General features: G+C 41.0%; 1 protein-coding gene across 1 annotated transcript in view; it reads right to left on the bottom strand.

Moving 5' to 3' along the window:
- The window catches only part of LOC115568091 (uncharacterized), a 276,579-nt gene that overhangs the window by 64,501 nt on the left and 199,439 nt on the right, over nucleotides 1-12,639 (bottom strand). Inside the window, exons 35-40 of the mRNA XM_030395170.1 lie at nucleotides 6,024-6,052; nucleotides 5,170-5,482; nucleotides 4,932-4,975; nucleotides 4,087-4,366; nucleotides 3,434-3,484; nucleotides 1,871-1,914 (exon numbers count right to left, since the gene is read on the bottom strand). Of these exons, the coding sequence (XP_030251030.1) occupies nucleotides 1,871-1,914; nucleotides 3,434-3,484; nucleotides 4,087-4,366; nucleotides 4,932-4,975; nucleotides 5,170-5,482; nucleotides 6,024-6,052 (761 nt within the window). The remainder of the gene's footprint in view (nucleotides 1-1,870; nucleotides 1,915-3,433; nucleotides 3,485-4,086; nucleotides 4,367-4,931; nucleotides 4,976-5,169; nucleotides 5,483-6,023; nucleotides 6,053-12,639) is intronic.

Here is a 12,639-nt window from a genome sequence, read left to right as displayed (position 1 = left end):
GATCCTCATAGGCGCTGGAACCAGAGAGTGAGTGGCATTTTTTTATTTAAATAAATCACTCAATTGATTTATTTATTATCAAATGTTGATCAGCTAACAGATGAATTATCAGCTTCATTATTAGCTTCAGTTTAAAGTCAGACAGATGTAGGGCTGAAACGATTCATCGAGTTACTCGATTAACTCGATTATAAAAATTCCTCGAGGCAAAAACTCTGCCTCGAAGCCTCGTTAAATTCCTATGACGCGCACTATACGCGCAGGGATTGTTCCACACGGACCGTTGTTTAGGAAGCACACCAGCGTGTCATACATGTTGAATTTAGCTGGCGGGCACAATTTAGCTCTGTATTTGTAGTGATGTCGTGATGCGGTTTGACTAGATATGATGTTTAGCTTTGATGTTTTTAACCTCTTCAACCCAAGCTGCGCATGTTGCATTATACACCCTATAAGAGCATGCTAACCATGTAGCAACATATTAATGCAGCACACCAACTTAACGGGAAGAAGCTCGGCTAAACGCTCATGATCATCATTTTCACCTAATCGAAACTCAATTCCGACACCAAGCAACTAAAGGAGCACGTAGAAAAAACACGCTAATGGTGCATGTCCGAAAAATCGGCATTAGCGATTACGGTACTTCATGCTAACGCTACATACAGCATGTCATATGAAAGCTGGGACTCTACAAATTTCAACGGTATACGTCTCATCACTCTGTGCCCAAAACTCACTGAAACAGCCGCCGAAGAAGAGCAAAAATAAACATCACTTTATACTGACATGATCATGAATTACGTGCTACATTGGCTGTTTTGTGATTATAAACTCTGTTTGAGTGCATTACACCGTCTTCACCGGCTAATCCAATGTGTCTTTGTCACTTTGAAATGATTCCTGACAGTTCAGGATAAGTTTCGGTTCCAGGAGGACACGTATAATGTGGAGTAGGTAGGACTCTAGTCTTCCCCACACAGTGTATTTGCCTCCTTGTGATTGGCGGATTAGTGTGGTTATCATGGATTTGGGGACTGAAGACTGAAAAAGTCTTATATATAATTTATTTATAATACACATTGTTTACCTGTTTGGCCTGATATTTTATATTCATTCTTTGTTCTCAGGTGGGTAATTTGCAGAAGGTGCAATCCTTTTTTTGTAATGTTGTATGAAGAAAACAAAACCAAGGCCAAATGGCCTTTACTATTTAAGTTTGTATTCACAGTTTTACATGTTATACATGTTTTACAGTAAGTTGATTTAACTGTATTGTTGTTTAATTACCGGTATTGGCACTGGCACTTAATAAATGGGCTTAGTTTTGGAGCCAAATGTTGGAGTTGGAATGAATACTTCTGTTTTTTTGAGAAATGCTTGATCATTTTCAGTGGCGGTTCTAGACCAGTTTTAATAGGGGGGCCAGGTTGGGGCCGGCTTTTTTGTTAGGGGGCACATACAACCCGGAAATAAGGATAAATCCCTCATTCAGACAAAGCAGTGTTTACAATTTCAACAATTTTGATTGGGTAGTAAACTGCTGAGATACTTTATTTCTGCCTTTCCCTTCAGAACAAAATCATTGCAAGAAATCTGTCATTGTATTATTAATGCAGACTCCCTGTTAGGGGGGCCACAGGGGGGTCCAGACTCGGAGTTACGGGGTACTGGCCCCTGTTGGCCCCCCCCCCCTAGAACCGCCCCTTATCATTTTACAGCCACATCATTTTAGTTATGCATTATTTGTTTTGGTTGTTTAAAAACGCAAAAACAATTTGTGTTGATTAATCGATCGATAAAGAGCTAGATTAATCGATTAAAAAAAGAATCGATAGCTGCAGCCCTAGACAGATGTGACATCACTCACTTTCTGGATCAGTGCAGGCCAATCTTCTTCCACAGAGTGTTTCTCTGAGGAGAGAGGAAACATAAAAAAGAATGATTCATTTAACAACATAATCAGACTGTGAGACTATAAGAATTCTAATATTAAGGATTTATTTTAAAATGTCCGGAAAATCTACTTAAAGCTAGGGTCTGCAATCCTGGAGAGCTAGCAAAAGAGCTAGCAAGATTTGAAAGTGGCATCTCCTATAAGTTCCACCCCCCCCCCTCCCCATCCCGTCAGTGCTCCATCCAAAGCCACGCCCCCACAAACTTGAACGCGCATCTGTTAGTGGGACTCAGCAGGGAGAAGGAGATGCCGGAGCAAGACGCAGCAATTCAGCTGAATTTAGCACGGAGCAGACAGGAAGTCAAGCGCTAAAATAACAAACTACACCCGGTTACTTTTCTAAAATAAAACACTCCGTGTTGACACCAGCACACATCGTGAGGCCAGCTGTCTGCCGTACTGCGCCGTGGCGGACAAACCGCAACCGGTGGGGACTGCTGAAGGCGGAGCAAAACCGGATCGGAGCCGCAACGCAGCGGACCGTATCCAGTGGAAATTTGGCCGACTCATTAGCCTTTCCCATGGCTAAAAACAACACACAAAGAAGCTAACATTAGCATTGGGCTAATATGAGCTACAAACGTAGCCAAGTTGGCAAAACTTACATATTTCATGAAATTAACAAATCCCCCTGAAACAAAACAAATAATTACCTGTCCATCAGAAAGAGAGCAACCTCTGCATCACTTTTCAAGCCCTTCACAAGCCCCAGTTGTCTCCACCGCTCAAACGCCGCACAGATGTGGACTCGGTCCGACTTCTTTCTTTATCCAGAGCCTTTTTCGTCGCAGCCTTTTCTGCCTCAGGCTTTCTTTTCCTTGCCTTTTTAGCGAGGTGAGCTGTTACAAGTAACGCTGGCTGCATTTTCTCTGCCATTGTAACCAAATGAACGTCTTCTCTTGCAACTCCGTATTTCTGCAGAGGAGTGTCTGAATATTTCCAGCAACAGTGAAACCTAACGTGTGCACGCGCGGAGCAGGGAGGGACTGAACGAAACATGAAGGCATCTGACCAATCCGTCCTATCCGGGCCGGATGGCACAGATTGATCAGCTTTTTCTCAGTCCTACAGCTGCCACAGAGGTCCGATTATTTTCCTTCATTTTTCTGAATACATAATGTATTGACTACCCTTTGGCAAAAGGCTGAGTTGTCGTCAAATGTCAAGAAAAGAAAAAGAGAGGAAAGCAGCGAAGAGGGAGAAGCGAAACGGCGTCGGTTTGGCGAACTATTTCTCTGCTGAAAAACACTGTGAACGGTAACAAATAAATTGTAAAAATACTCAGTGTGAATTTTTTATTTCGTGTTGGAAAGTAGCCGTGTAATAAGCGGGATAATGTATAGAACGGCAGTCATTATCGGGAAAATAAGTCCCTTCAGCTCCCTTCAGTCCCTTCGTATATATCCGCTTCGCGTCAGGGTCCTATACATTATCCCTTACATAACCACAGGCCATACATTTATATAGGTCACCTACCTTTCTCTGTGGTATTCACACCAAACACTTCAGCTGATGTTCCTGCAGCAGCTGCAACACAGTTAATGACTGTTATTACATTAATAAATACTCTGTGTGTAACCTTTATGTGTACTTGTCCTGAGTATAATACTGAGTCCTGAGAATAAAAAGCCTTTAATGTTTCAGTTTCAGGTGTGAGAACTGAAGGCAGGAGGAAGTCATGATTACAGAGATCACAGAGGAAATCAATGAGAAAACACTGAAATTAATCAACTTACACAGACTCTCGCCACAGTGGAGTGTACATCAAAGCAAAGACATTCAAAAAGACAATTGAACAGATTAATTTGAAATTGTGTGGAAACACAACATTTACAAAAAAAGGGTCAATTATTCAGATTCGTTCAGATATTTAATATAAAGTCAAGATCCAAAACATTTAACTCTGAAGTAATCTCTGTCTAATTTCATAATTATTATTATTATTTTTAGTTTTTGTTATGACTGTGTTTGACAGGTGATGATTCAACTCTCTGGTATTGTTGCTGTCATGGCAGGTCTATACGGTGCTGATGCATTGATTTATATTATAAACTTTATCAAAAGATTTTGTAACAGTGTGTCTTTGTCTGTTATTATGAATTAATGTGACAGTTGTCCTCCTATCTTACCTTCAAGCCCCTCTGACAGTCTCTGCACCAGATCAGTCCGGTTCATGTCCATTAAAACCTCCCTGATCACCTCCACAGACTTTTGACCGTATTTCTCCATCATCACATCCACCAGGGACTCTGCCATGTCTTCCCCCAGCAGTCTGCTCCAGTGAATCTGTGGAAGGCTCCTCTGGAAGAATGTGAACTGCAGAAACCACTTGAAGTTCTTTTGCTCTTCATAACTCAGATCATTGAGTGTTTCCAAAAGCAGCTCTTTAACAGCCCTCATCGTCGCAGCCTGAAAAATGTACATGTTCATAGAGAAAACATTATTTCTTTTAAGATGTGTTTTCTATGGAGCACTACGGACCCATCATTTTTTCCCCCGCCATGTCCCTTAAGGGGCTCCGTAGTTTTCCTACGAGATCACCTAAGCTACTGATATATTTGGTAATTATCTCTTTGTTATCTCAGAGGATGTTTCCTATGTCCTGCTACCTTTTAATATCTTTTTTATTTACCTGAGATCTGTAACTGGTTCTTTTTGCATTTCAAGGCTGTAACTTCACTGTGTTGTCAAAAAACTCAAATGAACCACCTGATCTCTGCAGAAACAGGTAGAAACTTAATGAAGATATTTTTAAATGTCATGTTTTGCATTTTGTTTAATTCTTTGAGGAACTACAAAACTTCATGATATTAACATTACTGGGCTCAGTATCATCTCAGCTTCAGTTCTGTGACAAACATCAAATGTAATTCATGTTTGATTTAATAATCATCATTAATGTTGAGTTAATTTTAAACCTGAATCTCACTGAATAAAAACTGTACTCTGCATGGTCAGATATGATATCACTCACTTCCTTGATCTGTGCAGACCGGCGTTCATCCACAGAGAGTTCTTCTGAGGAGAAAGAGAGAAAACAATAGAATTAAAAAGAAATATTGTTGTTAATTATACATCAGGTATGACTGCTTTGTAGAAAAGATTTCAATACAAAGCACTCTTTCCCTTTCCCTACAATATAGATCATTTTATTTAAAATGTCAAGAGAAGAGGTAATACATTATAAACATGTCTTGTCTTTATTGTCTTACTTTTGGGTCTTGAGCTGCTGTCTGACAACCTCTGCACCAGATCAGTCCTTTCCATCATCTTTAAACTCTCTTTGGTCATCTCCACAGACTGTTGGCCATAGTACTGCACCATTAAACACACTGTGTCCTGCTTGTCTGCTTTATCCAGCTGGTGAAATGGGATGTATTTTGCTTCCTCCTGCTCCGAATCCAAGCCTGAGTCTCTCATTTCAACAAATGGACGCAGGGTGCTCTTGAACCTCTTGAGCTCTGTTTCACTCAAATCTTTCAGTGCTTCCAAAAGCAGCTCTATGACAGACTCCATCGTTTCCACCTGATGAATTAAAAGGAAATGTGAGATAAAAGCAAGGATAATTACAGATTTTTCTTTTCTAATCTCATCAATGTCTGTGTTTTAGAAATGTGGATGTGGTAAGAGAGCATCTTTATTTGGTCTTTTTACAAACTGTCATTTATTTTCATGAGAAGATTCATGACTTTATTTTACTGCCTGGTTGAAACTATTTTACAGTCTGTGTTACAAAACCTGTAATGAGCCTCCTGATTTAACAACAGAGGGGCTTTATTACATCAATTGCATTTTCTTTTCATCTAAACAAAAAATATGATATATCCTGTTAGATATAGATATAACACATATTCTTCACATCAACTATTTTTATAAACATTCAGGCTTCAGAACTCATGTGCACATTATGCAGCCTGATCAGCTTCCGTTCTGTGAGAAAAGTGTTTGAGATAAAGAATTTTGTTCTCCTCATCAATTGTAATGTTCAAGATGAAAATGATTTTCGATTTCCATCTACTGGATAAAAGCTGCACTGTGTGAAGTCAGAGTGATGTGACATACTCACTCTCTGCATCAGTGAAGGCCGATGTTTCTCTGAGGAGAGAAGAAATTAAAAAACACAAATTAGTAATTGATTTAACACCAAAATTATGAACATGTAAAACACATGCTTCTTGTCCCAAAGTCACACTTAACAGTAGCATACTAGTAATATTTAGAGGTCATTAAATATTAAATACAAACTTTGATATACTATTTTGATAAATATTACACAATTTTCTAGTTGTTCCTGTATCTGTATATGATACAATATAAGACATATGAGTTGCATTTGAGTGAGTGACAGTTTGTGGTTTTTCACATATTCGGTCTTTCATCATTTACCTTTGGTTCCTGGGCTGTTGTCTATCAATCTCTGCCACAGATCAGTCCTGTTCATCAACTTTAAAACATATTTGGTCAACCCTAAATACTGTCGACTGTACTTCACCACCATCAGCTCCACGATGTCTCGTGTGTTTGTTATTTTCCGTTTGCGAATTGAGAAGAGTGGGAAATGTTTCTCCAGTTCAATGAGTGACTTGAATTTTTCAAGCTCCTCAGAACTCAAATAATTCAGTGTTTCACAAAGCCTCTTCTTAGTGGACATTGTTTCTGCCTGGAAAATGTAAATGACATAACATTATATCAGTAGATGCAGTACAGGATGTGTTTGTGTGTTCTACTACCATGACTGGGAACTTACTGACATTGGCTTTACTTATTTTATTGATATAAGATTACATTGACATTTGTTCTGTAAAAGTAGAATTTTTAATTCCTTCACACAGTGGGTCACTACATAGATTAAAATGAAAGGAATGATCACAGTCAGCAGATTTCAATACAGTGTGAAATGTATGGAGATTTTGGACTCAAGTGTTAGACAACGCTCTCCAGTATCATTAAAACACCAAATGAAGGGAATTCAAGACAATATGTAGTAATATTGTTTTTATATGATGTCACATTGTCAGTTAAACAGATCCAAGGACTGATCCTTCCAGAGCACCACAAGTCATTTTACTTTCCTCTGATAAATACTGAAACTGTAAACACAGAGTAGTCCTCACTTTCAACGTAGCGTAAGATTTTAAACTTTACTAAATTTAGTCCTTTTCCTTTAAGGCAAACCCAGTTCATGAGTCTGCTTTCACACTGTCTCAAGCTGCAATGAGACGAACACCAAATCCATATTTAAAATTTAGTTTACCTTAAAATAATACTCAACACTCAGCAGATGACTTTGAGTATTATTAAAACCATTCATAGTAGTTTGAAAATGTTCTGCCTGCTGAACAGTCGAATATATTTTTAAGTTATTTTACAACCAAACCAAAAATTAGGGCTGCACAGTATTGGAAAAACATTTTTCTTTTCTTTCATTAATGTATTTTGTGAAATAAAATTACAGGAGTTATACAATATTATAGAATAAAAATGAAAATAGTTCCATAAAACCACACAAAACAATAAAGCACATAACAATTAGTAGTCAAATACCAGCACTGCAACAACAAAAAGACAACAACTTAATTCAGTGTGTGGCAGAGTGAAAGACTCATCACAGTTCAATTTCAATCCAGGTCAGCCACAAAAAGAAAGACAGCTGATCCCTTCAAAAACAGCTTCACTCAGACCAGCAACTCCTTAAGAAACACCAAGTGTGAAAAATATACATCCACCAGTTGATTCCTCCTCCTGACACAGACACAGGAAGCAAGGCTCAAGTTTTACCATGTGCTGGTGGCTACAATGACACAACTTTACAACACAATGAGCCGGTTACCGGTTTAAAGGTATACCATGGTATGAAAAAGTCACGGTTTCAAAACCAATACAATTTTCCGTCATACCGTTCCTGCGGTATGAGCGTTTTTTTTTTTTTTTAATGTGACGTGACGTCTCGTCAGAGAGAACGTAGAAGTCCCTCACGCCGCGTGCAGCTGAAGCGTAAAGTGCCCCTCCCCCCGCACCTGGTTGCTGTGAGTGACAAACAGGCAGCATGATGGCTGAAGGAGGCGAGTCCCCCGAACTTTTCCCCCCGTCTAAAAGGACCAAGTCGGCTACTTCAGCTACCGTAAAAAGCCAGATGGCCACGGCTTGGAGGAAGAGGGTAACCCGACGTGCAAAACGTGCTTGAGGACAGTGGCAGCCCGAGGAGGCAATACATCAAATATGATAGCGCATCTACGGGAGCACCACCCATCGCTGTATGCTAAATTCAAGGTAAAGTTAAGGTTGTCTTGAAATGAACAAGCGTATTAGCGTCTGACATTAGTGAAATGAGCTTGTTACTGAGGCAGATGGTAGTTACCATATCTTATCTTTTATTTATCTCTATGATAGTAACTTTTTTTTTTTTTTACTGAGGAAGATATGGTAACTAGCATGCTAAGATAGATCCATCTTAGCATGCTAGTTACCATGTCTGCCTTAGCATGCTAAAATGGATCTATCTTAACATGCTAGTTACCATATCTGCCTCAGTAAAAAAAAGAAAAAGTTATCCATAACTTGTTTTCTTTCATCAGTCTTTATTGCTAAGATGGATAACACCAGCTAGTTTCCTCTCTAACATGAGGTGAAGAAGAGAAGCACATGTGTAATGCTTTTTTACTTTAATGCTACAATTAAGTTTAGTTTGTATAACCTGCTGTGTCATTACAAATTCAGGTTAAATTCACATGTCTGTCTTATTTTTTTCTTTTTAGGACAGCAGTAGCTCTGGCAGCAACAGGGCATCCACCTCAAAAGCTGAAGGTCAGCCCACAATTCAGCAATCATTTGAGAAACAAGTCACCTATTAGTCAGGTTCATTATATTTAGATTTTAACCTTTGTAGGATTTTTTGGGGGATTTGTTAAACTATACATTTTTTGAAAGGTTATTGTATAAGGAGTCAGAAAATCAATGTTTGCATTTGCCCAGATGTCTATGTGGCAGCCATATTGAATTTTAAAAAATGGCCGCCGTAAAACTTTAATTTGTAATATCTCGGCTTCTGAATAAGCTGGAATGTTGATTTTAACTGCTAAACCCACATTTTCAGGGTCAGGGAATCCAATTGTGCTAGTTACAAAGCTACAAATGTTACCATATTAACCCATAGATGCATAAGTGGGTCAAAAATGACCCGTGTGGTTGTTTTCTTGCAGTTTTCTTCTTGTTTTGTGCAGCCATTCCACATTTTATTTTCGTGCCAGCCTTCTATGGGCCAACAACACAGGAAGGTTCTCCCGCATAGGCAAGGCAACCTGGCTGCAGGTCTACCTCAAAGCAGATGAAGATATTGTCAGTGCTCTGCAGATGCTTTTGGATGAAGCAGATGTGACAGGAGGAATGCTGTCAGCCCTGGAATCCTTTATATGCTATATTGCCAAAAGTATTCGCTCACCATGACTCGCATATGAACTTAAGTTACATCCCATTCTTAATCCATAGTGTTTAATATGACAGCTATAACAGCTTCAACTCTTCTGGGAAGGCTTGGTTTAGGAGTGTTTATGGGAATTTTTGACCATTCTTCCAGAAGCACATTTGTGAGGTCACACACTGTTGTTGGACAGGAAGGCCTGGCTCTCAGTGTCTGCTCTAATTCATCCCAAAGGTGTTCTGTCGGGTTGAGGTCAGGACTTGTGCAGGCCAGTCAAGTTCATCCACACCAAACTCTCTCCTCCATGTCTTTATGGACCTGCTTTGTGCACTGGTGCACAGTCATGTTGGAACAGGAAGAGGCCATCCCCAAACTGTTCCGACAAATTTGGGAGCTGGAATTGTCCAACACCTCTTGGTATGCTGAAGCATTCAGGGTTCCTTTCACTGGAACTAAGGGGCCAAGTCACCCACACCATAATCTCCCCTCCACCAAACTTTACACTTGGCACAATGCAGTCAGACAAGTACCCTTCTCCTGGCAACCGCCAAACCCAGACTCGTCCATCAGATTGCCAGATGGAGAAGCGAGATTCATCACTCCAGAGTACATGTCTCCACTGCTCTAGAGTCCAGTGGTGGTGTGCTTTACACCACTGCATCCGACGCTTTGCATTGCACTTGCTAATGTATGGCTTGGATGCAGCTGCTCGGCCATGGAAACCCATTCCATGAAGCTCTCTACGCACTGTTCTTGAGCTAATCTGAAGGCCACATGAAGTTTGGAGGTCTGTAGTGATTGACTCTGCAGAAAGTTGCAGAAAGCGACCTCTGTGCACTCTGCGCCTCAGCATCCGCTGACCCCGCTCCTTCAGTTTACGTGGCCTACCACTTAGTGGCTGAGTTGCTGTCGTTCCCAATCACTTCCACTTTATTATAACACCACTGACAGTTGACTGTGGAATATTTAGGTCCAAGGAAATTTCACGACTGGACTTGTTGCACAGGTGGCATCCTATCAGAGTACCATGCTGGGATTCACTGAGCCCCTGAGAGTGACCCATTCTTTCACAGCTGTTTGTAGAAACAGTCTGCATGCCTAGGTGCTTGCTTTTATACACCTGTGGCCATGGAAGTGATTGGAACACCTGATTTCAATTATTTGGATGGGTGAGTGAATACTTCTGGCAATATAGTGTATGTGCAGCTTACTCACCAAGGGGATCAACATCAAGGCAATCCCTCAACTGTGATGGCATCTCTTCCGCAAACATAGGGCAGAAAGTGACAAGCTCCCTCCAATACTTTGAGCTCTGAAGTAGCACATCTTGAGAGTCCATGTACAAACAAGAGTATGGGCACAGGCAGCCATTGCTCTGCAGGATCCACAGCTGGATCCTCTGCAAAACGGATACTTCAAACACTTGGATGGCATGCTCAAACCAGTAACCACAGAGGTCCTCCCAGCCCCAAAGGCCATTTGTCCAATGCAAGTGTAAATCTGACAGCTCTTCTGGGAGGTGCTCCGGCAGAGCTTAGGACTTAGCCTGTACTGACATGTGTCAGTGCAGCAGCCAGTGATGAACGATGATGATGACAATGACAATGACCATGACGGGGACGATGATTATGATGATGTATAGACACTGCCTAATTAAAAAGGTTGCTTCATCATACTGTGGTTTAAATGTGCATGTCAATAGTTCCAGAATGTCCAAGTTTTACATTAGCTAATTTTAAACTCAAAGAAAAAACTCTTCAATAAAAGGAACTCTGAGTTATCTGACCAACTGCTTGTGATGTGTAGTTTCTTTTACCCATATTGTGGATATACACTGAATAAAAATATAAACGCAACACTTTTGTTTTTGCCCCATTTTTCATTAGCTGAACTCAAAGATCTACAACTTTTTCTATATACACAAAAGATCCATTTCTCTCAAATATAGTTCACAATCTGTCTAAATCTGTTATCTTGTTAGTGAGCACTTCTCCTTTGCCGAGATAATCCATCCCACCTCACAGGTGTGGCATATCAAGATGCTGATTAGACGGCATGAATATTGCACAGGTTTGCCTTGGGGCCGTCCAGCCGAAAACTCTCTTTACTGTAAACGCACATGCATTGCATCGTATTGGCCGATCATCTGAAAACGCAGCCCTCGCGTTCTCATGTGGAAAGCGAATCTGCATACTTTCCAAAATGATGACGCCATCGCCCCACTCTTCGACCTCTGAACCCCATTTTTGTCTTCTTGTTGTGTTCGGATTCTCCGTCTACTGTCTGTTTGCGCGCAAGCTTTATGCGCATGCTCCGACTCTTCTCCGTTTTTGGTGAATTTCAAGTGCCACCTATAGACCTTGAATATGAACTACAGCGTTCTGAGTCGTTTTCAGTAGATCCGTCTGGACGCAAATATTCTCGGACTGATACCAAGGAAAGACGGAGAAAAAAATTATCGTTTTGGAACGTGTGGACAAGGCCTTACGCTGGCCACAATAAAAGGCCACTCTGAAATGTGCAGTTTTATCACACAGCACAATGCCATAGATGTCACAAGTTTTGAGGGAGCGTGCAATTGGCATGCTTACTGCAGGAATGTCCACCAGAGCTGTTGCCCGTGAATTGAATGTTCACTTCTCTACCATAAGCTGTCTCCAAAGGCGTTTCTGACAATTTGCCACTACATCCAACCGGCCTCACAACCGCAGACCATTTATAACCACACCAGCCCAGGATCTCTACATCCAGCATGTGGATCCTCCAAGATCATCTGAGACCAGCCGCCCGGACAGCTGCTGTAACAATCGGTCTGCATAACCAAAGAATTTCTGCACAAACTCTCAGAAACCGTCTCAGGGAAGCTCATCTGCATGCTTGTCGTCCTCATCGGGGTCTCGACCTGACTGCAGTTCGTCGTCGTAACCGACTTGAGTGGGCAAATGATCACATTCGATGGCATCTGACACGTTGGAGAGGTGTTCTCTTCATGGATGAATCCCGGTTTTCACTGTTCAGGGCTGATGGCATACTGCGTGTGTAGCGTCGAGTGGGTGAGTGGTTTGCTGAGGTCAACGTTGTGGACCGAGTGGCCCATGGTGGCAGTGGGGTTATGGTATGGGCAGGTGTATGTTATGGACACAAAAACACAGGTGCATTTTATTGATGCCATTTTGAATGCACAGAGATACCGTGACGAGATCCTGAGGCCCATTGTTGTGCCATTCATCCACGACCATCACCTCATGTTGCAGCATGATAACGG

The sequence above is a fragment of the Sparus aurata genome, chromosome 17, assembly GCF_900880675.1.
Source record: "Sparus aurata chromosome 17, fSpaAur1.1, whole genome shotgun sequence".
Lineage (NCBI taxonomy): Eukaryota > Metazoa > Chordata > Actinopteri > Spariformes > Sparidae > Sparus > Sparus aurata.
This window is presented reverse-complemented; position numbering and strand designations above follow the sequence as displayed.